Here is a 22,870-nt window from a genome sequence, read left to right as displayed (position 1 = left end):
TGTAGTGTCAAAGGTTATTAGTCTCCCTGTGCCGTGTGGCATTGTTTTGAAGGTGCAGGTGGCCACTGAGCATGCTCTCATAGAGTGAATGATGACACGGCCTAGATGTCCGCCTGGCCTCACACACTTGGGCATGCACGAGCCTGCCTGTTTAAGTGCTCAGCACATTCTCGTGAATGGAACCCACACCCTGGGTGCTGGTAGCCGGTGCCTGCTCCTGCGAGGAGAGCCAGTACAGTGGCCCGGGAATAACGTAGGCATCATCGGGTGTGGCTAGATTGTATTTCTTTGTTTTTTTATTTTATTTTATTTTTTCCTTTTTCTCCCCAAAGCCCCCCGGTACATAGTTGTATATTCTTCGTTGTGGGTCCTTCTAGTTGTGGCATGTGGGACGCTGCCTCAGCATAGTTTTTATGAGCAGTGCCATGTCCGCGCCCAGGATTCGAACCAACGAAACACTTGGCCGCCTGCAGCGGAGTGCGCAAACTTAACCACTCGGCCACGGGGCCAGCCCCAGATTGTATTTCTTGAGAGAGAGAATCTAACGTGTGCCAAACGTTGACATTAAAAAGAACAAATGTTTCTTTTGTGAGAAAACACTGAACTACAAAAACTTTTCAATGTATTTATCTAAAACTAGTGTGCTAAACTAAAAATCATTTGATTTAATGTTTTTTAAATTATAAAAGTAATGAATGCTCACTGTCAGAAAAAATTGAATAGTAAAGACAGCTATGAAGTAAAACAGAAACAGTTTCCCCCTTTATGTTGTGGCTCTGTTTTATAATTATTTATAATAGAGTTTGTACTTTATTTAAATAATCCTCTGATATATATTTCATTTGTTTTCTACTTTTTTTTTTTTTTTTTTTTGCTGAGGAGGATTAGCTCTGAGCTAACATCTGTGCCAGTCTTCCTATACTTTGATATGTGGGTTGCTGCCACTGGTAATGCCACAGGGAAGCTTCTCGTGTGTCTTTGGACACAGATAGATACGTTTTCACAACAATTCTAGAAGGAGAATTGTTGGGTCGAAGGATATGTACACTTCGCTGATGGGCACTGCCAGGTTTCCTTCCAGAAATGTATTTTTCCCATTTATAATCTCATCAATAGTGTGTGAAAATGCCCCTTTCTTCACATTCTTTTCATCACAAGGATATTTTTAGTCTTTCAAGTTGTTGGCTTTAAATAAGCAAAAAAACAAAATCAAGTTTTAATTTTTCATCACTCTATACTACATTAAAAAACAGTTTTGTCTGTCTCTGTTGTATGGTTTACTGGTAGACACTCCTTTATGTAGGGAATGGGAGTATAAACAGAGTTCATATAATAATAACATTTATTGACTGCTTAGTACCAGCTGCTGTGTTAGAAACTTTTCTTAATTACCCTTTACCCTGTAACAACCATGCTAGGTAGACATAGTATCTTTGTTTTACAGCTGGGGAATTTGCGATTCAGATATGTTAAACAACTGGCGTAATGGCACCCAGCTAATCAATCGCAGAGCTGCATTTTGAGCTCAGTTCTGCTTCTCTGCTTTACTGTGCTCCTTTTCCAGGGGTTGTCCCTCTGCTCCTGAAGGGTACTGATGACTTGTTTATTAATTGCCAAATTTGATGGATTTTTCTTAAGCCCACATCCGAGTGAACCTGTCTCATTCAGTGCTGTTAGTGCTTTGTTTTATCGGAGCTTTCTCTGCTGGCTTCCTCAACGCTGCACCCTCAAGATTCTTCTCTCACTTCGGACGAACGTCCGTGTCCTTTTCCTTGCCTCTTCAATGAATACATCCTCGTTCACTGCCGCTGTCTGGCTGGGATCTTTCTGTCGCATGACTGCAGCATGTTTGTGTGTTTAATGTGGTGAACTTTCAGATGCCATCCTGTGGCCTGGACCTCCTTTGAACACCTCATTTCTGTTTCCAGCTCTCTCCCTGCGTGGTCTCTGGATGTTGCTAACTCATGTTCAGATGGCTTATCTTTCTCCCAGTCTTCTCATCCTCCCATGGTACATTTCAAAGTTAGTAAAGGAACCGTTTCCCGGTTACTTAGTGTTGGAAAGTTTGAGTTCTTTGGCCTGGCTGTTTCCCTCTATATATCTAATCATTGTGTGACCAGATCCTACTGATTTCACCTGGGAAATATTCTTCTGTGTAAATCTGGCCATCCTCTTCTCACTGCCCTGTTCTGGTTTGGATTTAGATTAGTAATTCATTTTTTAACCTGTAGTCTCTGCCTCTTCCAGTTTATCCTGCATTGTTAGAGACGCGTCATGGACCAGTTTAAGAGATCACAGACATGTGCCCGCACACACATACTAGAAGATTTTTTACTCCTTTGCTCTTTCTTACCCCTTCAGTTCCTAATATGAATGTACTTATCAGGAAATGTCACAAACCAGTGACCTTTTGGAAACCTGATTGCAGAGACATCAAGATTTTGGCATGTCCTTGGCCTTGAAATAGTTCTGAACAATTGGAAAGAGCTCACACAGTAATCAAAAAAGAATTAGAGGAGTTTAAAAATGTGTGAGCAGAGTGTTGCTGTGCTTAGGAAGCATTTGGTAACTTTGAGCAGGTTTTACATACACCCGCTGATAACAGGAGCCCTGGCTCTGTTCTTCAGTCCGGAGCCCCCGGTGCCCGCTTTCCCTGTGGTAGAGCTGTTGCCTGTTGTGGCAGAGTGCTCCCTGGCGTTGCAAGGATGGTGTTTCTTTTCCTTCCTCAAAGCAAATTACTCATCAACAGTTTGTAAAGATAAAACATTTGTATTAAGGATGTTGTAAAGTAGAATCAAGTACTTGTAGAGCTGGAAACATCTACACAGACATTTAGTCTAACTTACTTTATAGAAGAAGCAACTGAAATCCAATATACTTAAGTGAGAATTAGCATATTAACATTTATAAATACCTCTTAATTTTTACATGTATGTAATATGGGTGTATTTGATTTTGAGTAATAACAAAGTAATAGTAATAAAATTAATCTTTGAAGCTAAGGATATAGCTTCTTTGTAAATGGTAAAACATAATCGTAGAACTTGGCGATCAATGACTGTAAAAGTCACCTGAAAACAGGGTATCATTTTCAAACAAAATACTTTTAGAAGCATTTAGAAGGAATAAACTCATAGGGAGAATTTAATATTTCAATAATGTGGTGGTAAAGCTATGTAACGACAGAAGTACGTGTTGAATCTTTCAAAGATTTTGTTTGCTTTAAGTTGCTTTTCATTAACACATAACTCCTTCAGAGTGTGTCACTGAGTTAATAACAAGATTCTAAACATGTTAGTATTTGGATATGATAGTATTCCTTTTTAGGGCTTGTAAGAAAACTTTGTACTTTCCAGTGATTCATATGAGGCATTAAATACGAAATATTTTCAAAGAAGGATAGAGTTTTAAGTAACAAAAACAAATGAAATAATATACTTCTGTCTATGTTGGTGTTAAATAATGCCAAGTAACAAATTATATTACTGTATTTATTCAGAGATTCATAATTCTGGTTCTGCCACTTATGTGTCACGTTGAGCAAGCTCTTTAAGCTTTCTGAGCCTAGTGTACTTATCTGCACAATAATGATGGTTATAGCCACCTCAAAGGTTCTCGTGAAGGTTCAGCTCCATAGCACAGCCAAGCACTTCATACAGTCTTGGAACGTTGTATACACTTGTAAGCAGAAGCTATGAAAAAAGAGTGGCATGGTTTAAAGGGAAATTAGACAGTGGTGACAAGATGATAGGGAGTGTCCATAGTTGTTTCCTGGTGGCCTGCACTGGGTCCGTGTGCTGCTGTTACTCCTCAGAGCAGAACTTTTGAAAGCTTACAAAAAGTAGTTGAGTTTGTGTTAATGATTAATAAGATAGTAGAACGGGCACGCGTTTTAAGTTTACAGCTTGGTAAATTACAATGTGAACTAACCCACATAACCACTACCCAAGTCAAGTTTGTTGACTATTTGGATGTTCTATTTTGTGAATTTTCTTTTGCCTAGTTTTCTATTTGCCTGCCTTTCTGTTCATTCGTGGTTTTTAAACCATATATTCTCAAAATGAAACCTTTTGGAGAAATATCTTCTTCCATTCTGTGGCTTGCTTTTTCATTCTCCTGAAGCTGATTTAGGTGAATGCATGGGCTAATTAGTACATGGTCTAGTTTTAATGTACTACTTTTATTTTTCAAAATTTTCCTTTATGATCAACACCATATGTGTCCTATTTAAGAAATCTTCACCTACTCTAAGGTTATGAAGATATTTTCCTATGTTTTCTTTTAAAACCTTTATGTTTTGCCTTTCACATTTACATCTGCCATCCATCTGCAGTTGATTTTTGTGTGTGGTATGAGGTAAAGATTAAGGTACATTTTTCCTCACGTGGATATGCCTTACTGAGCACCATTGATTACCCACAGCACAACACTGACAACTTTGTCAAAATCAAGTGACCTTATGTGCGGGTCCGTTTTTGGACTCTGTATTTTGTTCTTTTCATTATTTTGTCTATTGTTGCACGAGTATCACAGTGTCATTATCATAGTTGTCAGTATAAGTCCTCCTGCTTGTTCTTCAAAGGACTGTTTCTGGTCCTTTGCACTTCGAGATAAATTTTAGAATGTGTCAGTTCTGCAAAAAAAAAACGTTCATGTTTGAAGTATATTTTCCCCTGGGTATGCTTTGGGAGTTCTTTTCTTTCAGTACTTTAAAGATGTTATTCTTTTCATCCTGGCTTCCATGATTTGCATAGAAAATTGGCTCCTTTGGTGACGGTGTGTCCTCCCCCCACCTCCCGCATTTAGGGTTTTTCCCTTGGGTTTGGCTTAAGCGCTCGACTCGGATGTGTCTAAGGGGGTGTGTGTGTAATTCTGCCTGTCCTGTGTTTAATCCCCCCCTCAATATTTTACTGTGAGATTTTTCAAACTTGCAAATAACTTGAAAGGATTGCACGTCAGCATGCACATAGCCACCACCTGGGTTCTGCAGTTAGCACTTTGCTGCATCGACTTTATCGTGGATGCCCTCTGTCCGTTTATATTCCATCTTTGCTTTATGAGGTAATTCACAGTAGGTTGCAGACATCAGGGCAGTATACCACTAAGCACTTAAGCACGTCTATCATGAAATAGCTGATTATTTATTTATGGTTCTTTTTTTGGAAGTGAAATTTTTTTTTTTTTTTTTTTAAAGATTTTTTTATTTTTTCCTTTTTCTCCCCAAAGCCCCCCGGTACATAGTTGTGTATTCTTCGTTGTGGGTTCTTCCAGTTGTGGTATGTGGGACGCTGCCTCAGCGTGGTCTGACGAGCAGTGCCATGTCCGCGCCCAGGATACGAACCAACGAAACACCGGGCCGCCTGCAGCGGAGCGCGTGAACTTAACCACTCGGCCACAGGGCCAGCCCCTTATGGATAGTGAAATGCACAGATCTTAGGTATACCATTCAGTGAGTTTTGACACATGCATACACCTGTGTAACCCAAGCTCTATCAAGATCTAGAACATGACCATGACCCCAGAGAGTTCCCTCACACCCCTTCCGCCCGGACCTCCCGATGGGAGTTTCCCCACACTGCAGTTTCCTGTTCGAGACCTCCTGTGGGTGCCGGGACACAGCGCTGCTCTCTTGTCTAAGGGTTGTTCCCTCAGCATAATGATTTCATGATTTTGATATTTTTGCTTCCATCAGTAGGTTGTTTCGTCTTATTGCTGAGTAATTTTTCTGGCACAAGAAGATTTCAGGCCCACCTTATACTTTCCCTGCCTCCGTCCTGGAACCAGCCATTTCTCCAAGGAGCCTGAGTTCCTTTTAGTGGGGGAATGGTATTTAGAAATCAAGAATTTTTTGTTTTAAAAAGTCGATTTGAGTTTTCTGTCGTCGTTTTGATGCCCCTGTTGTACCTTGAATGGCTGTATGGCCGTGGGGCTGCTCTTGGTGAGTTTTCCTCCATGTTTCTTTGCGTTTGCTTGTATTTCCTGTTAGGCTGGCAACTTTTTGTTTGTTTGTTTCTTTGGCCTGGGATCTTGGGTATGAAACGTTTCGTGAGCTGTGCTGTTCGTCATGGTCGCCCTAATCACTCCCGGCTATTTAGGTTTCACATTTAAATGAAATTCATTTCCTCAGTTGCCTTAGCGTCACCTCAGCTGCTCAGTAGCTGTGTGTGGACTCGTACAGATAGAGAACAGTTCCAGCCTTCCAGAATGTTCTGTGGGACACTGCTCTGCTAGGAACTCTGGATACCTTCCTCCAGAGAGAGTTCCTGTGTGTTCTGGAACCTGCCTGTTCTTCCAAGTGAGGCTGGTCTCAGTTTGCCCTGTTCTGTGATGTAGCCTTTAGTGGTTTCAGTTGAAAAGCCTGGAGGATCTGCCAAGGCCCCTCTTCTTTGGCAGGTTCTGACTTCCAGGTTTTGTTTTCCCAGCCCCGGTGGCGCAGCTGCAGGCTCTAGGCCACTGCTCTCTGTTCAGCCTCTGTGCCTCGCTGTCAGCTGGTGACTGCCTCACGAAAAAAGAAGGCTCACTTGAACGATAAGTTTTCTCTTGGCTCTGGGATTTTGTGCCCTCAAGTCCTAGCTGTCTTGTCTGCTCTCTGATGACTTTACACAGCTTTTGTTTCTAGTAGACTTTATTTCTTAGAGCTGTTGTAGGTTCACAGCAAAACTCAGCAGAAAGTGCAGAGTTCCCATCTGCCGCCTGCTCCCACTCTCAACCTCCCCACCACCGACATCCATGCCACAGTGGCGTGTCTGTCACAGTTGATGAACCCACACTGACATGTTATCTCCCAGAGGTGATACACACAGCTGTATTTGTGTGTGTGTTTTATCCAACTCTTACAGATTTTCTCGCCGGGGATATTGGTCTGATACCAGCTAGTAAGTACCCTTCCGTTTTCTTTTATTGGGGAGAATATAATTCAGTACATTTAGAAGCTTCTCAGTGATTCCTGGCAATTCTTTAGAATGGTTAATTGTTGGGATTAATGGTTTTGGTAGGAAATTATGCCCGCTCAGGTATGTGGGGGGAAATGTATGTGTGGGTGTTTCATACTTTCGTATTCCCTTACAGCCCGTTAGTACAGGTACAGAAGTTGCTTAATGTAGTTGGCTATTTTGTAAGTTATCAAATATCTGAGAGTTTCATTTAGAATGACTATTAAAATGGGATGTATTTTGGGGAGCATTGTGTCCAAATGAATATTTGTGTTCATTGAATACATCTTCAAGGATTGACTTCAGTTTGTAAATACTCTGCCAGGGGCTGTGTACGGTGTAAAACCAAGTGGGAGGCTGCTCCTGATCTTAAGGACCTTACGTTCGTCTTAAGAGAGAAAATAAGACATGTGCGTAAATATTAACAGCACTGTTTGTAGAGGGCACATTTTATTTCTCACAAGGTTTACAGGTGAAACCTAAGCTTTTGTTTTGGTACCACTATCTATTGATGCTGTGACCTTGGCGAAATCACTCAAGCACTCAACTTCAGATGCTTTTTGGGGGAAAAGGAGATTAATTATGTGCCAAGTATTTTATCTGGTTTTGTCACAATAATCTGGAAAGGCAAGCATATCCCTTGTTTACAAATGAATGAACTGACGTGGCAGTGGTGTCGATAACATGCCTAGGACCTAGAGCTTTGTATGCCAGAGCTAGAGTTTGAATTCGCTTCTCTGTTACTCCAAATCTGTAGTTATTGAGTATACCAGCACATAGCAATCTATTCTGAGGAGTATTAGTAGATATTCCCTGAAAAAATTGATGGTAGTAATATGTTTTCTGATACATGCTTTTATGAATTAAGTGTAAGGTAGCATCACCCCTGTGGCATTCCTGCTGGAAAGAGAGAATCCGAACCTTCTTGTCAGGAGACATTAAACAAACACAAATTGAGAGAAATTCTACAAAATAACTGATCCGTATTCTTCAAAAATCAAAACCACAAAAGTACTGAGGAGCTATTCCAGATAAAGGAAACTAAAGAGACATGGGTCTGGGATTTATTTATTTTTTAAAAATTTTGTTTCTTATAAAGGAAGGCATAATTGAGACATTAGCAAATCTGAATAATAGTATCATTAATGTTAATTTTCTGATTTTGACAAATCTCTCCTTGTTTTTAGAAAGTACATGCTGAATGACGTATTTAAGGGTAAAGGGATACAGTGTCTACAACTTAACTCTCAAACAATTGATGAAAACTATATTTGTCTATATAAAAGAGAGGATAATACAAATGTGGTAAAATGTTAGTATTTGGGAAATCTGGTTGAGATTATATAAGAATTCTTTGTACTGTTTTTGCAACTTATCTATAAGTGTGAAAGTAGGTCAACATAAAAAGTTACAAGGAAAAAAAAAGTATGAGAAAAATAGTAATATATTTGCCTAGCTGTTAAACGATTATTTGCCTTTAAGAAATGGTGTGCTCCACAGTGCCACCAGGCTGTAACGTGAGAGCTCGCTTGAATCAACGCCTCATCTTGTACCTGCTTGTTATCTCATAGGTGTCTTCTGCTCTGATTAAATGACGCATTTGCAATAGTTCGTAAAATGAAAACAGTTATCTGCCTGGTGTTGAGAAGCTTGGTTTGTTCATAAGCCCGGCCGCTGGCTCACTGAGAGGCCCGGAGAAGTGGCCTGTGCTCCAGTTTTCTCCTGTCGAGTGGGCTAACACAGTACCTCCTCAGGATCCTGTTAGGGTTTAGTGAGCTAATGAACATGAAGCCTGGAGCACAGAGTCTGACTCTTAACAAGAGCTCAATAGACTTTTTTTTGTTAATTTCAATAATTATAAAGTTACAAAATTGAATCATTTATTGCAATTGAATATTTTTTGTTGTCTGACTTAGTTTAAACACACCTTAATAGATTATGGACTTCTATTGGCATTTATTGATGATACATTATATTTAGATATATGTCATAGTCAAATAAATTTAAGAAATCCTGGGTTGTTTTGCACTTCCTTCCTAATCAATCACCTGTTTAATAGGGATAACAACATTTATCTTGTTACCTCATAGAATGAAATATTTGAAAGGGTTGTAAAATACAAATGCAATACAAATATAAGATATTAATAATATGGTTCATGTATGTGGGCTGTGATAATCAGACGTTGATCTTTCTACATCCAGTAGTACATAAACCAATGTATAAAGAAACAGACACGTTCAGCCTCAGTTGCTGACAGGTTTTTGTTTGTTTTCTGCAGATCCTTTTCCTGTTACCCTGCCGCTTCAGCTCCTTAGCTGCTCTCTTTTGATGCATGTCAATAAGTTTTCTCGCAGTTTCCTCTTCTGACGTGAGAACTTTGAGTGCTCTTGCAACTGTTCTTGATAGATAAAACATGAACTACATCATGCTGTCTATAAATGAAATAAATTTGACTCCTGTTTTTATGAAATACTAGCTATTTATCAGTCATAGATATGTAAATTATCAGTGTACCCATTTTTGGGCCATTGGGCGCTAAGCTATGCATTTGGCATATTGGTAGTGAATATTAATAGATCTTTGCTGTCTCCTGTCCCCCACTTCTCAGGTTTAGAATTCGCTAGGTTTTGAAAATATTTATTATTACTGCCGTTCTTTGTACTTGCTGCTTTGCTCTGGATCATTGTGCTGCATACTTAAAAGATTAAGTGGCCTTGCAATAGGGATTTTTTTAATTGAGATATTTTTAGCCTACGACTCAAGCTGTATTTGCACGAGTGTCTTTTCTGAGCGCCTGTACTTTGGTTACATTTCAGCATGTTATTGAATAGTTGTATGTACTGTGAGTATCCAGTCTGTGTGAATATCCAGTATTCTGTAATGATTTTATTGCCTATAGCAACACATTTCTTATCATATTAAATATAAACATTCATAACTTAAAAATATTTCCAGAAGTGGTTGTCTCTCTCTCATTTTTTTTCCTGAGAAAGATTGGCATTGAGTTAAGATCTGTTGCCAGTCTTCCTCTTTTGGCTTGAGGAAGATTGTCGTGGAGCTCTCATCTGTGCCCATCTTCCTCTACTTTGTGTGTGGATCCCCGCCACAGCATGGCTGACAAGTAGTGTAGGTTTCCACCTGTGAACCAAGCCTGGGCTGCTGAAGTGGAACGTGCCAAACTTAACCACTAGACCACGGGGCCAACCCCTGGTTGTCTCTTTTGAAATCTATTTGCCTTTCTAGAGTGTTGAGGTTTTCTTGGTTGTTTTAAAAAAAGCACCATTCTGCAGAATATTGAAAAGCGTGCTATTAAGCTGTAAGTAACTCACTAGTATGTTTTTAACAGTCATCCCTCTGTTGAAGTTCCAGTTGTAGAAATGTTCTTCCATGCTTTCATAAATTTTAGTTGTATCACAACTTAGAAGGATTCTTGAAGTCCCCTGATGTGCCTGGAAGAGTCTCCTCCTGATGTCCCTCACACCGTGATGGAGCCTTGAAGGGACACCTCAGTACTCCTTCCCTCCTGAGGCAGGGCACTCCCACATCAGAAATTGTTCCTTATGATAAACGGAAATAAAATACATTCACTTAACACTGATTGTGTAGTCTAATTTGATGATGATAATATTAGAAGAAAACTTGAAATTCCTATAAAATCTAGGTGGCTAACAATATTTAATGTTAGTCTTTTGTTATATAGTATGAGATGCTTCTTTTAGAAACAATTAAGTATTGTGGAAATGTATACTTTTCCTTCTTCCTGGCCGGGTTGATTTCTCAGACATAATTGCTGATAAAACTTGGGTGTGTTTCCTTTGCTAGATTTGCCGTGCTTGTGCAAACACATGTTTGTCAGTGCCTGCATTTTATAACCACTTTAGGTCTTTGCTGTCTTTGTTAAGTATAGGGTTTTGACTTGTAAGAATTTATTGAGTGCATGATGTTGAATTGGTGTTTATGGAGAATGACACCTACTGGCTAGGAGATGGTCACGTCCACTGTTGAGCTCATTTCCTAATTGCCTCTGTGAAGGATGTGATAGTCTTTTTTAGGAACCCAGTATCTGCCAAAATAAGAGCCTTATTTTAGCTAAGAGGTATCTAGCAGAAGTCTGTGTATTTCATGTGAAAGATTATTTATAGTTAAGATGAGTAAATACTTAAAGATCAGGAAAAGGGCTTAGTAAAATGTCGAGTACAGTTTTAATGTAAGTATATTTATATTTCACATTTCCTGGTTAGTCTTAAAATCAAAGGTGATGTGTTTAGAGAGAAAAGAAGAACATGTTAATGATAAGTATAGTATCTGAGTGGGAGAACTTCCAGTAAGAGAAAAGTCTTGATAGTTTTCATAATTCTAGGGATCATTTATTTTAAGGTGTAGTACTTAAAAAGTATCCGGGGCCAGCCTGGTGGCGCAGTGATTAAGTGCGCACGTTCTGCTTCTCGGCGGCCTGGGGTTTGCTCATTTGGATCCTGGGTGCGGACATGGCACCGCTTGTCAAGCCATGCTGTGATAGGCGTCCCACATATAAAATAGAGGAAGATGGGCAGGGATATTAGCTCAGGGCCAGCCTTCCTCAGCAAAGAGAGGAGGATTGGCATCAGATGTTAGCTCAGGGCTAATCTTCCTCAAAAAAAAAAAAAAGGTATCGATTCTGAAGCCATAAAACCTGGCTTTGAATCCCAGCTATACCGCGTTCTAGCTGTGTGACGCTTCGGCTAGGTACTTATCCTTGTGTCTGTTTCTTAATCTACTAAAAGGACTGGTATGAATATCAAGTAGGTTAATAATTCTAAAGTGCTTAGAGCTTGCCTGGTTCATAGGGTTATAACTACCTGATATTACTGCTGTTATTATGTGTTTTTTAAAAGATTTATACAGAGTGAAAATTTGGTTTAAAAAATGAAAGAAGAATATTTTTTTTCTTATAATTATCCTAGAAAGCCAAAGACCAGTAAATTAAAAAGGCGCATAACAGACATTTTTTCATGTTATGGAACTATTAGAAAACTTAGATCAGTTAGGATTTTCCTATTCTGTGGAAAATAAAACTAGAGGATAACTTTAATTGAGTTGCTAAAAATGACTTTAGTGTCAGTTTCTAGGTTTTCTCTTGGTTTGGCTATCTGTGTTTCGGTCACAAGATTTTGTGCTTTCTGATGAGGTGGTCTAGAGAAAAGCTGTCGGAGTCTCAGTGGCATTGCTTTTCGGGGAGCCTTGGGCAGTGCATCAGGTATCTGTTGCTGTGTGACAACTCCAAAACTGAGTTGCTTCAGAAACAATGATAGATTATTTCTCATGATTCTGTGGGCTGGCTGTACTCGACTGAGGGATTCTTCTGTTCTACGTGGAACATTTTGTTTACCAGCATTTTCGTTCTTGGAGCAGAAGAACAATGCAGAAATCTGTTTTTAGAACATTTTCTTTAAATGAGATAATGCATTAAAAGTTATTTCTGTGATGCCTGGTCCATTGTTAAAGCTCAGTAAATGGTATTTGTTTTTATTACGTAGTCAGAACATTTCAGTTGTCCCAAATGCAAAGTGGCTAACATGTAAAAAGTCTCTTGGTTTGATACCTGTTTGGCTCGTGTATTTGGTTTAACAAAGGTATTCTTAGCATTCCCCAATGAATGAATGTGGCCAGGCAGTGTTCTCAGTGCGGGGAATATAGCCTTGAAGTGTTAAAGTTCCCGCCTTCATGGAATTTATATTCTAGTGCAGGAGGGGAAAACGGATAATAAGCAAACGTGCATCACTTGGTGACAAGTGCTGTAGAGAACAGTAAAGCAGGCTGAAGGAGGGGGGGTTACATGTAGGTGTTGGGGGGAGGGGCCAGGGGAGGCCTTTCTAATGTGATGTTCTTTGAGCAGAAATGCAAAGTAAGAGTTCAGCTGTTTCCTCTGCCTGGGACTTTCTTCTCCTAGATTAGTACAAAGGTTTTGAGGCAGGAACTGTGGTTAGAAAGAGGAAGGAGACCAGTGTGGGTGGATCAGAGCAAGAAAGTGGGATAATGGTAGGAAAGATTAGATGTAGGAAAGGGCTGAATCGTGTGTGACCTTGTTGGCCCTTGTAAGGAATTTGATGGTATCTGAGATGGGAAGCTGTTACGGAGACTTTGAAGAGAAGACTGGCTGGTCTGACTTGTGAATTACCTGGATCCCTCTGGCTGCCTGGTTGAGAGCAGACGACAGAGGACAGAGGCAGAAGCGAGAGGAAGAGTTAGGAAGCTCTTGAAATCATCCAGATGAGAGGTGATGGCGGCTTAGATCAGTGTGATAGCAGTAAACGTGGAGCACATGGTCACATTCTGGATCTATTCTGAAGATAGAGTCAGTGGGATTTGCTGAAAGATGTGGGCAGTGAGAGAAAGAGAAGAGTCAGATTTGATTCTCCCGGATTATGGGTCTGAGAAACCAGAAGGATAGAGTTGTCATCTCCTGCGGTGAGGAAAGGTGAGGGAGGAGCGGGGTGGGGGACTTGGGAGTTCTTTCTGAAGACATTCAGCTTGAGATATCTAGGGACACTCAAGAAGAGCTGTTGAGCAGACAGTTGGATATGTAGGTCTGGAGTTAATTAGAGAGGTCTGGGTTGGAGATACGCATTTGGGAGTCTTAAGAATAGAGGTGGTATTCACAACTGAGTGGAGGAGACTACCGAAGGGAATGTATGTTGCTGGAGAAGATAGATATCCAAGGACTGAGCCTAGGGGCACTCCGGAATGGAGAGCTTGTGGAAGTGAGATGGAACTAGAAAGGAATCTGGGAAGGGAGTGCTAGGGAGGTAAAGTGGAGAACAAAGAGTGGCGTCCTAGAGGTCCAATGCAGACAGCGTTTAAAGCAGGAGTGTGTAACCGGCTTGTCAAATGCTGCGAGTCAGGTAAGTGAGGATGTCTCAAGGCAGTGGCTGATGGTGACCTTGACAGGCTGTTTTGGTGGAATGATGGGCTAACGAAAGTCTGATTAGAGTGAGCTTAAGACATGGCTAGATTTGCAGGCAGCTTTTCTTAACAATGCTTCCGAGGAGGACTGGTGTCCAGGGGAACAGAGAAAGGAGAGATGGCTGAAGGAAAGTGTATAAACAAGAGTTTTTTCGTTTTCTTTTTTTCCAAGATGGGAGATGTGGGATGGTCCTAGAGAGAGAGACACACACGTACATTGAGACTGGTGATGACAGAGTGGGAAATTGGTGGAGTGATGCCCTGTACTTCAGTAAGTGAGCATGGGTGCCTTGGATAGACGCGCTGACACATGCAAGTGGGCCCTTGGATGGGTGGTGAGAATGTGGAAGTTTCTTTTGAATTATCTCTCTTTTTTTCAGTAATGTAGGATGCAGGGACAACAGTTGGGAATGAGAATGGGGGAGGAGGAGGTGGTTTGAGAAGAGAGGAGGTGTGAATTAGGATGGTAGGATTTGAATAAATCGGGGGGATGTATGTGCTGTTGTACATTTTATGCACATTGTTTTACTTAGTCCTTTAGATAATCTTCCAAGTATGTAAGGTCAGTAAAACTCCATTTTAAAAATGAAAATACTAAGGCTCAGGAAAGTTACCTGCAATTAGAGGGAAAGCTAGGTGTCTACTCTTGAGTGTTTAAAATCTAGCTCTATTTAGATGATTTTCATTATTTGCTGTCAGTGCCTCCTTACCAGAGTCCTCCAAGATTTGTCTTCCCAGAGCTTTTCTGTAGATTTCCCAATTTTTTAGTACCAGTACAGCATAAAGTTCCTAGAAAATTTATCCAAAGGGAATTGCATCCGTGATCCATGCTCCTTTATATGGCATCACCAGTATATGGGCAAAAGGTTCTTATTTTCTTTTAGATTGGTTGTGATGGTGGTTGCACAATTCCATGATATACTAAAACCATTGAATTGTACCATTTAAATGGGTGAATTGTATGGTATATGAATTATATCTTAATAAAACTATTAAGTTAATAAAACTTAATAAAACTATACTTTAATAAAACTTAAAACTTTCTACATCTTTCTCTGCCTCGGAGAAGACTGTTCTGATTTTAGTCTGTTTATCTTTATTGAGTTTACCACTTATATTGCCTTTTCCAAGTCTGTGCTGCCTTTCTCTGGTATCTTCTTACTGTCAAAAGTAGAGAGACCAGCTTGGTGGCGCAGCGGTTAAGTTTGCATGTTCTGCTTTGACAGCCCGGGGTTCACTGGTTTGGATCCCAGGTGCAGACCTAGGCACCGCTCATCAAGCCATGCTGTGGCAGGTGTCCCACATATAAAGTAGAGGGAAATGGGCATGGATGTTAGCTCAGGGCCAGTCTTCCTCAGCAAAAAGAGGAGGATTAGTGGTGGATGTTAGCTCAGGGCTAATCCTCCTCAAAAAAAAAGAAAAGCATGTAGATGTACACTTGGGTAGGAGTATCATCACTTAGAAGCCTGGATGGCTGTGCCGCTCAGTCTTGCTGAGTGACATTACCCCACAGAATCTTCAGCTTCTGGCCCTTAGCTTTGTCATTTCAGAAGTTATTTGATCAGAGTCCTCAACTTGACCAGACCTGGGTGGTTTTGTCGCCAGACTCACAAGAAGCTGAAATATATCAGCATTATCTTAGCTTAGTAACTCGAACGGGAGATGAACTGTTGGGCAGCTTAGATGTTCACGTTGGCTTAACTGTTAGTTTTTTAAGTTAGGAACCATATTATGATCAGCATTTTCTTCATGGCCATAAATTATCACGTGTTCATAGTTTAACGGCGTTTGTAGTGATCCCCCAAAGCATCTGCCTCTATAAGAATATAATTGTGACTAGAACTAGATATCGTGAGCTCCTGAACTAGGACACCCTTTTTCCTAACAGGGCTGTTAATTGAATTCTTCTGCCAGTAATTGAATTTTCAACTTAAAAAAGTACAGCCATCCATCACTTAACAGGGTTACATGGGGCCGGCCCCATGGCCAAGTGGTTAAGTTCTTGCACTCCACTTCAGTGGCCCAGGGTCTCGCGGGTTCAGATCCTGGGCGTGGACATGGCACCGCTCATCAGGCCATGCTCAGGTGGCATCCCACATGCCACAACTAGAAGGACTCACAACTAATAATGTATAACTATGGGACGGGCTTTGGGGAGAAAAAGGAAAAATATAAATAAATAAAAAAATCTCTCTAAAAAAAAAAAAAAAGAACGGGGTTATGTTCTGAGAACTGCGTCATTCGGCAATTTGATGGTTGTGTTGCACATCAGGGAGCGTGCTCACACAAACCTAGATGGCCCAGCCTGCTGCACACCTTGGCTATTGGGTGCTAAGCTTATGGGACCACTGTTGTGTATGTGGTCTGTTGTTGATCAGAATGTTGTTATGCAGCACATGACTGTAAAAAACAATGAAATGAAGCAAATAAAATGTTCCATTCATAGTCAACTTCTTTTCTGGGTGGTAGTGTTTCACTGTGTTCTTATTTGCAGCATCTACTGCCAACATTCTCTTCTAGTACCCTAGCAAAAGTCCCACAAACCATCCAGAGTTCCGTTTTCCCACTTAAAAATTTTTTTTCCAGCTTTCCCACTTTACCCTATATTTTATGTCAGTGTTTCAAGGTTTTAGAGAAGTAGAAAGGATTTGGTCTTAATGAATATTGGTAAATTTAATTAAAAGCACATGGCAAAAAGAAAAAAGAAAAATATGGCATTTTAGGTAGACAGCCTTTGTTACCACATGACCTAAATTTTCAAGTTTGTGGGTTTGACACTTGCCTTCTGATTGCAAGTTAATGTTTATAGCGGGCACACAGCAGGGGTGGTTGTCTCCTCCATTCAGCAGACATTCCGTGTGAGCTGTGCCTGTTCTACGAAAGTACAATTGGTGCCTCTTCTGTGCTCTATTCTGCCACACTGTAGGAGCTCAGAAAAGAGTTAAAGTGGTGAAAAAGAAGTGGGAGAATTTCCTTTAGGAGTAGAACAGAAGATTTAAGAGCGGTCCACAAGTTAGAGTCCTTGCTATGATCATTTTTATACAAAAGTATGTTTAGCCCAGAAGAAGAATTTCAGAGTCAGTTAAGGTATAACCAGAAAACTAAGCTTTATTCTTTACCGACAGATAGATATATTATTCTTTCATGCGTAATTTAATTTTTTTCTGAGGAAGATTAGCTCTGAGCTAACATCTGCCGCTAGTCCTCCTCTTTTTGCTGAGGAAGACTGGCCCTGAGCTAACATCCATGCCCATCTTCCTCTACTTTATATGTGGGATGCCCACCACAGCATGGCTTTCCAAGCAGTGCCATGTCTGCACCCGGGATCTGAACTGGTGAACCCCGGGCCGCCGAAGTGGAACATGCGAACTTAACCGCTGTGCCACCAGGCCAGCCCCTGAATAATTTAATTTTTAAAGTTTATTGTATCGTAAGACTGGCTGGTAGAACTCTGCCTCCTCTGACAGTTTCATCTAGATTGTAAAGGCCTTAAGGTATTTCTTCCCAAGCTTTCAAAGTGATGAGACACATAGGAAATGAAAATATTTTATGGCGTACTAGGTTAAACTGGAGAGAATTTGGGCACGTTTGAATGGGACTTGGTAAAGACATTTATTGCATTTCCTTTATCATATATGTGTATTATAAAATAAGATAAAGTACAGAAGCTTTTGGAAAGATAGTTGTGGCAGCCAAGGAATTGTGGGCTCTGATTCCCCTTCAGGAGCACCTCCTGCAGGGAGCGTGGTTGACTGAGCGCGTTCAGCTGTTGCACCTTCAGGTGTGTGTCAGTGCTCAGGCAGAGGCCACGCGTCTGCTGGGCTGTTCTTGCCTGGTGGGAAACTCGTCTGGCAGGTCATGTGGCCCAGGCAGGACTTTCTCAAAACAGCACTGCAGTCAGAGGTTCTTTCTGCTTGCTTGTTCCTTTGCCTCTTCTTTCACTGATGCCAGAACCGCTCACGGTCTGAGGGCTCTCTTCACTTAGTCCTGCTTCCTCGCCCTGTACCCGTCACAGGTGTTTCCCCCCAAGAAATTCCTTGCACATCTAATCTGCTTCGTAGAGGATCTGAACTGATGCAATAATACATAATGAATTTGTATAAAACTTGCAGTTAAAATCTTTTCATATTTTAAAATGAGAAATTTTAGTTTGCTTGCATGAATATAACTTTTGTTTCTTAGATTTTATGTTTGGCTCATTCATTAAATAGTAGCAAATGACAGAAAGAATTCATCGCTCTTTGTCCAATTGACAGAAACTCTTTTCTTATTGTTAACCAGATTTCAAGTAATATCAGTCTCTTTAAATTGTGTATCCTAGGCACTATCATTCTGTTACTTTTCTTTCATTGCCAGATTGATTCTGAAGTTTTCTACAGCAGCCAATTTCAAATCCCATGAATTTTTTATATTAAATGTTTCAAAATAACCTTAAAGCTCTTACACAGCTGCAGCTCTGTGTTAATGATTCTGTAGGTTCGTGTCAGTGCACCATCAGGTGCCCAGGTGAGTCCCTGCGTACACCACACTGTTGAAACTGTGACTGCCCCTTTGCTTTGTATCTTTTTAGTAAGGGTTAATAAATACCTTTACAACTCTTGTGCCCATTTCTCTTTCTTTCTGCCTAGACTTCTGGTCTTCAAGGCCTAGGTCAAACCCACCTTTCACTCTGATATTCTCCTTTGCGTGACCCAACCAACCTGTGTTGGAATGAGTTATCTGAGAGATGTTTACTGAGTGCATGTTCTCTGCTAGGTTCTGCATTTACAATAGTGAGGAAAAAAACGCTAAGATCTGCCTCTGTCTTTTGTATGATATTGTGAGTACATAAGCTTGATAATGTAGGGGATGAAGACATTTCCTCTACCCACTGTGGGTTCTTCTGGCCGGAGAACGAATTAAATTCACATGAGACAGAATAACAGGGGAAAATTAAACAAAGCTTTATAGCACGTATACATGGGAGAGGCCCAGGCAAGCTGAGCAACTCGCCAAAATGGCTGAAGCCCCCCCCTTAAATATCATCTTCAGCTAAAGACAAAGGAAGATGTTGGGGGTGGAGGGGGAGAGATCATGGGAGATTACCACACAAGTACAGTAAACAATATGCAGATTTAAGTCCTTGCCTTTGGCATTGATTAAGAGTTTCTAGAGATAAGGTCATCCCCCCTTCTTCCTGATACAGAGAGGGAGACACCTTTACAGATGGTGATTTCCTTACAATGTAAATGTTTCTTAACAAAGGGTAAGTAAACTCTACTTTTCAGAGTTGCTTTCCTGTCGGCAGTTTATTAAAAGTAACCAGCCCCAAACAATCTTCATGCCAAAGAGACATATCTTGGGGTGGCCAATTCCAAGCCCCCACAATAAGTTAGTGTAACTTTTTCCTTTTTCTACAACACAATTCAGTGTTTGATTATATCTGAATATAATTCATGTGTATACTTCTATACAAACGCTTATTAAGTATTTTTTCAAAAGAATGAAAGTCTTTTATTACTATGTTTTGAAAATCTTTTATGTCACATAGCATTTCCCCATGGCTCTTACTTGTTTTTAACAAATGCTTGTGTGTTGATTGAGTCCTGTTGAATCTCATGTATTAATTATAGCAGACATGTCCAGGAGGAGAAGAGTCACTGGACAGATCCCAGATCTATGGTAGAAGACAGCTTGTTTCTTCCCCCTTGAGCTAATCTGATGAGAAGATCTGTAGGGAGGAGATGGCTAGTCTGCCGCTTGGTCCCACTACTCGAGGCTGGGGCTTTGGTTCTCAGCTTTGGCCATGTATTGGAATCATCCTGGGAGCTTTAAAACGTACTGATGCCTAAGTTTCATCCCCAGAGTTTCTGATTTAATTGGTATGACAAGTAGAAATGGCAAGCAATAGGATATATTGGAGTATATGGGAAGCCATTTGATGTAAATCTAATTCGGCCTGACTTTGTTTTTTCCAAAAGGGCCTGACATGGCCATCAAACATGCATTGTATATCTGCTTAAGCATTTGCTATGTCCCAAAGACAAGAACAAATGCCCATAAGATAAAGGTGCAGCTTACCCCGCCATTGGCATTTCTTTAAGGATAAGCATCTTTCCCCAGGTTAGCAACTGATTGTTGTGCTCACCTGTGACCACCCAGCTTGAGACAACAGACCTGCCACCCTGCTGTGCTGTGTCCACTGAGACAGCAGACCTGCTACCTGCTGTGTCCATCAGTCGCTGTCTTGTGACTATTGTAAAAGGGACGTTTCAATCACATGTGAAACATCCTCTTTGAGGGTATATAACCACTCTGTACACCCACTTCTTTGGTGCCCTTCCTTCCTTGAGGAAGGAAGGCCCCGGGCCATGGTCCTCACATTTTGGCTCAGAATAAACTCACCCAAATTTTCATTTATAGATTGGTTATGGATTATTTTCGTTGACAGGTATAAGGTGTGGCCAGGACCAAGTGATTGTAATGTGCAGCCAAGATTGAGAACCACTGCCTTAGGAGATAATGACAGTCAGCAGTCTCAGTTGAAGAAACTAGCAGAAAGCTTGTATTGTGTAACTGTTTATGAAATGTATGTTGAGAGAGCCTGGCAACAGTGCCATCCCAATAGTAATTAGGACCCATAGCTCATTGAGGGGGTTCAGCTGGTCAAGTCTGGGAAGATTAGAGTATCAAAATATATAACAATAATAATGGGTTATAAACCATTGAATAAAAATAAGAATCCATTGGGGCTGGCCCCGTGGCCGAGTGGTTAAGTCTCACGCGCTCTGCTGCAGGCGGCCCAGTGTTTCGTTGGTTCGAATCCTGGGCACGGACATGGCACTGCTCGTCAGACCACGCTGAGGCAGCGTCCCACATGCCACAACTAGAAGGACCCACAATGAAGAATATACAACTATGTACCGGGGGGCTTTGGGGAGAAAAAGGGAAAAAATAAAATCTTTAAAAACAACAAAAAAATAAGAATCCATTAATCTGTACTCACATAGGTAAATAAATGAATAAATTGAAAGTTTGATGAGGATACAGTCTCAAATTGAAACCACACAGAGAAGGGAGGAGCTGCTACTGACGATATCTAGCAGACACCATGCTAATCAAGTAACCACAGTGAACACGACCAGCACTGGAACAAATCGGAATTGTATGCCACCTGGTAGCACACAATGAGAAAAACATCACTGTAGTATTCCTCCCAAAGGTTTATAACCCAGATCTAATGAGGAAACATCAGACAAACCCACAGTGGGGGCCATTCTACAAGTAACGGGCCTGGAGTATCTTATGCCAAGGTCATGGAAATCAAGAAAGACTCGAGCAACTATTCCTTTTTGAAAAAGACTGAAAGGGATATGACAACTAAATGCAGTGCGCGATTCTAAACTGGATCCTTTTGCTGGAAAGGACGTTTCTGGTATAATTGTCCTGACTTGGAGCCTAAGGCTTCGAGGGTGGAGGTGTATTAGTGTTCATTTCCTGATTTTGATGATTGTATTGTGTTATGTAGGAGAATATTCTTGTTTGTAGGAAATACAAAGTACGCGGTTAATTGGCAAATTACTCTCAAATGGTTCAGGAAAAAAAAATTCATTGTACTGTTCTTACAACTTCTCTGTAAATTTGGGACTGTTTAGGATCACTGTGTGTGACTTACTTTGGAATTACATAGCCATATGTGAACTATCTCTGAGAAGGTTAATCTTCTCAGGAAAAAGTCATGTTAAGCAGCAACATAATTTATCTGGGAATGTCATCTTTCATGGAATACATTTTCCAAATTATCAAAGCTCTTGAAGTGCTAAAATGCTTTTTAATTATTTTGATGTATCCCCTACTTTTCTGTGTTTTCAAGCAGAGTACACTGAGCTGGGTCTAATTATGTGAATATTTATTGTGTTCTGGAGGAATATCTGGGTCTGGATCTGCTTTAGCCTTCGGGGGTTTGGTTTTGTCTTGGCCTCTCTCTCGGTGTCTGCTTTCGGTCTCTTGATGTCATGGTGCATGTATTCAGCAGTTTGCCAGTTCTCTTTTTAGTGTGCTATTTCTAATCTATAGTCCCAAAAACAAGATCTACAGTTTCTCCTTTTTTTAATGTATGTTAATAAGACTCCATAAGGATTAAGTATAGAGATTTTATCATAGCGATGTTGTACTCATAGCACTTTTTAAAGATTAATTCAGGGTATGGCTTGGTTTAAAAGAGCTCTGACAGTGAAGAGTTACTATAAATAGAAGGTGATTTCTTTGTCATTTTACTAACTTTTCTCAGAATGTCAGATGAAAACCACTCTGTTTTGTTTTTTTTTGTTGTTACATTTCAGAGCGCCAGAGATCATATTGGGATTGCCATTTTGTGAAGCCATAGACATGTGGTCACTGGGATGCGTGATTGCAGAATTATTCCTGGGATGGCCGCTCTACCCAGGAGCCCTGGAGTATGACCAGGTAACAGAACTTTGCGATAATCTAGTAGAACCAGTTGAATGTAAAGAAAAATAGTGGATTTGTAGGAATGCATTCCCCCAGGTATACAAATGCATGTGAAAATCTTTTAAAAATAAAATGGCAAAACCTGGGATCTTAGGGAATTTAAATTCAAGATCTCAGAACTGTATTTGGTTTTTAAAAACTTTTATAACAACTGAGGTAAGTTTCATAAACAAAATTACAATCCACAGGCCCCAAAACCAGTTTTGTGAAACTCCTAAGAGAATTTCTTTTATCATTTTTATAGTATAGCCATATAAAGGGCTGGACTGTGTCATTTGAATAATAGCGCTCCACTCAGGTGGCAGACTGTGACGATGGGTGAAATGTCAGCCTCTCCAAGGGCTAAAGGCATCGTAACTCCTGGTCTTAGACCAGCAACCATTGTTGGTCTTAAGTACCTCAGCCACCTGAACCCTCTTTAGTATTTTTAGCTGTTTTTGAATGGTGCTAAAGTCTAGTTTAACATTATCTAGATGATTCGCAGTAGAATCTAGCAAATCACT

The 22,870-nt window shown here is 40.5% G+C and overlaps 1 protein-coding gene across 6 annotated transcripts in view; it reads left to right on the top strand.

Moving 5' to 3' along the window:
* The window catches only part of HIPK3 (homeodomain interacting protein kinase 3), a 100,597-nt gene that overhangs the window by 52,324 nt on the left and 25,403 nt on the right, over positions 1 to 22,870 (top strand). For all 6 annotated transcript variants that reach the window (XM_070564671.1, XM_070564672.1, XM_070564674.1 and 3 more), the window contains one exon: positions 22,199 to 22,322. In XM_070564671.1, the coding sequence (XP_070420772.1) occupies positions 22,199 to 22,322 (124 nt within the window). The remainder of the gene's footprint in view (positions 1 to 22,198; positions 22,323 to 22,870) is intronic.

Source organism: Equus przewalskii, chromosome 11 (genome assembly GCF_037783145.1).
Source record: "Equus przewalskii isolate Varuska chromosome 11, EquPr2, whole genome shotgun sequence".
NCBI lineage: Eukaryota > Metazoa > Chordata > Mammalia > Perissodactyla > Equidae > Equus > Equus przewalskii.
This window is presented reverse-complemented; position numbering and strand designations above follow the sequence as displayed.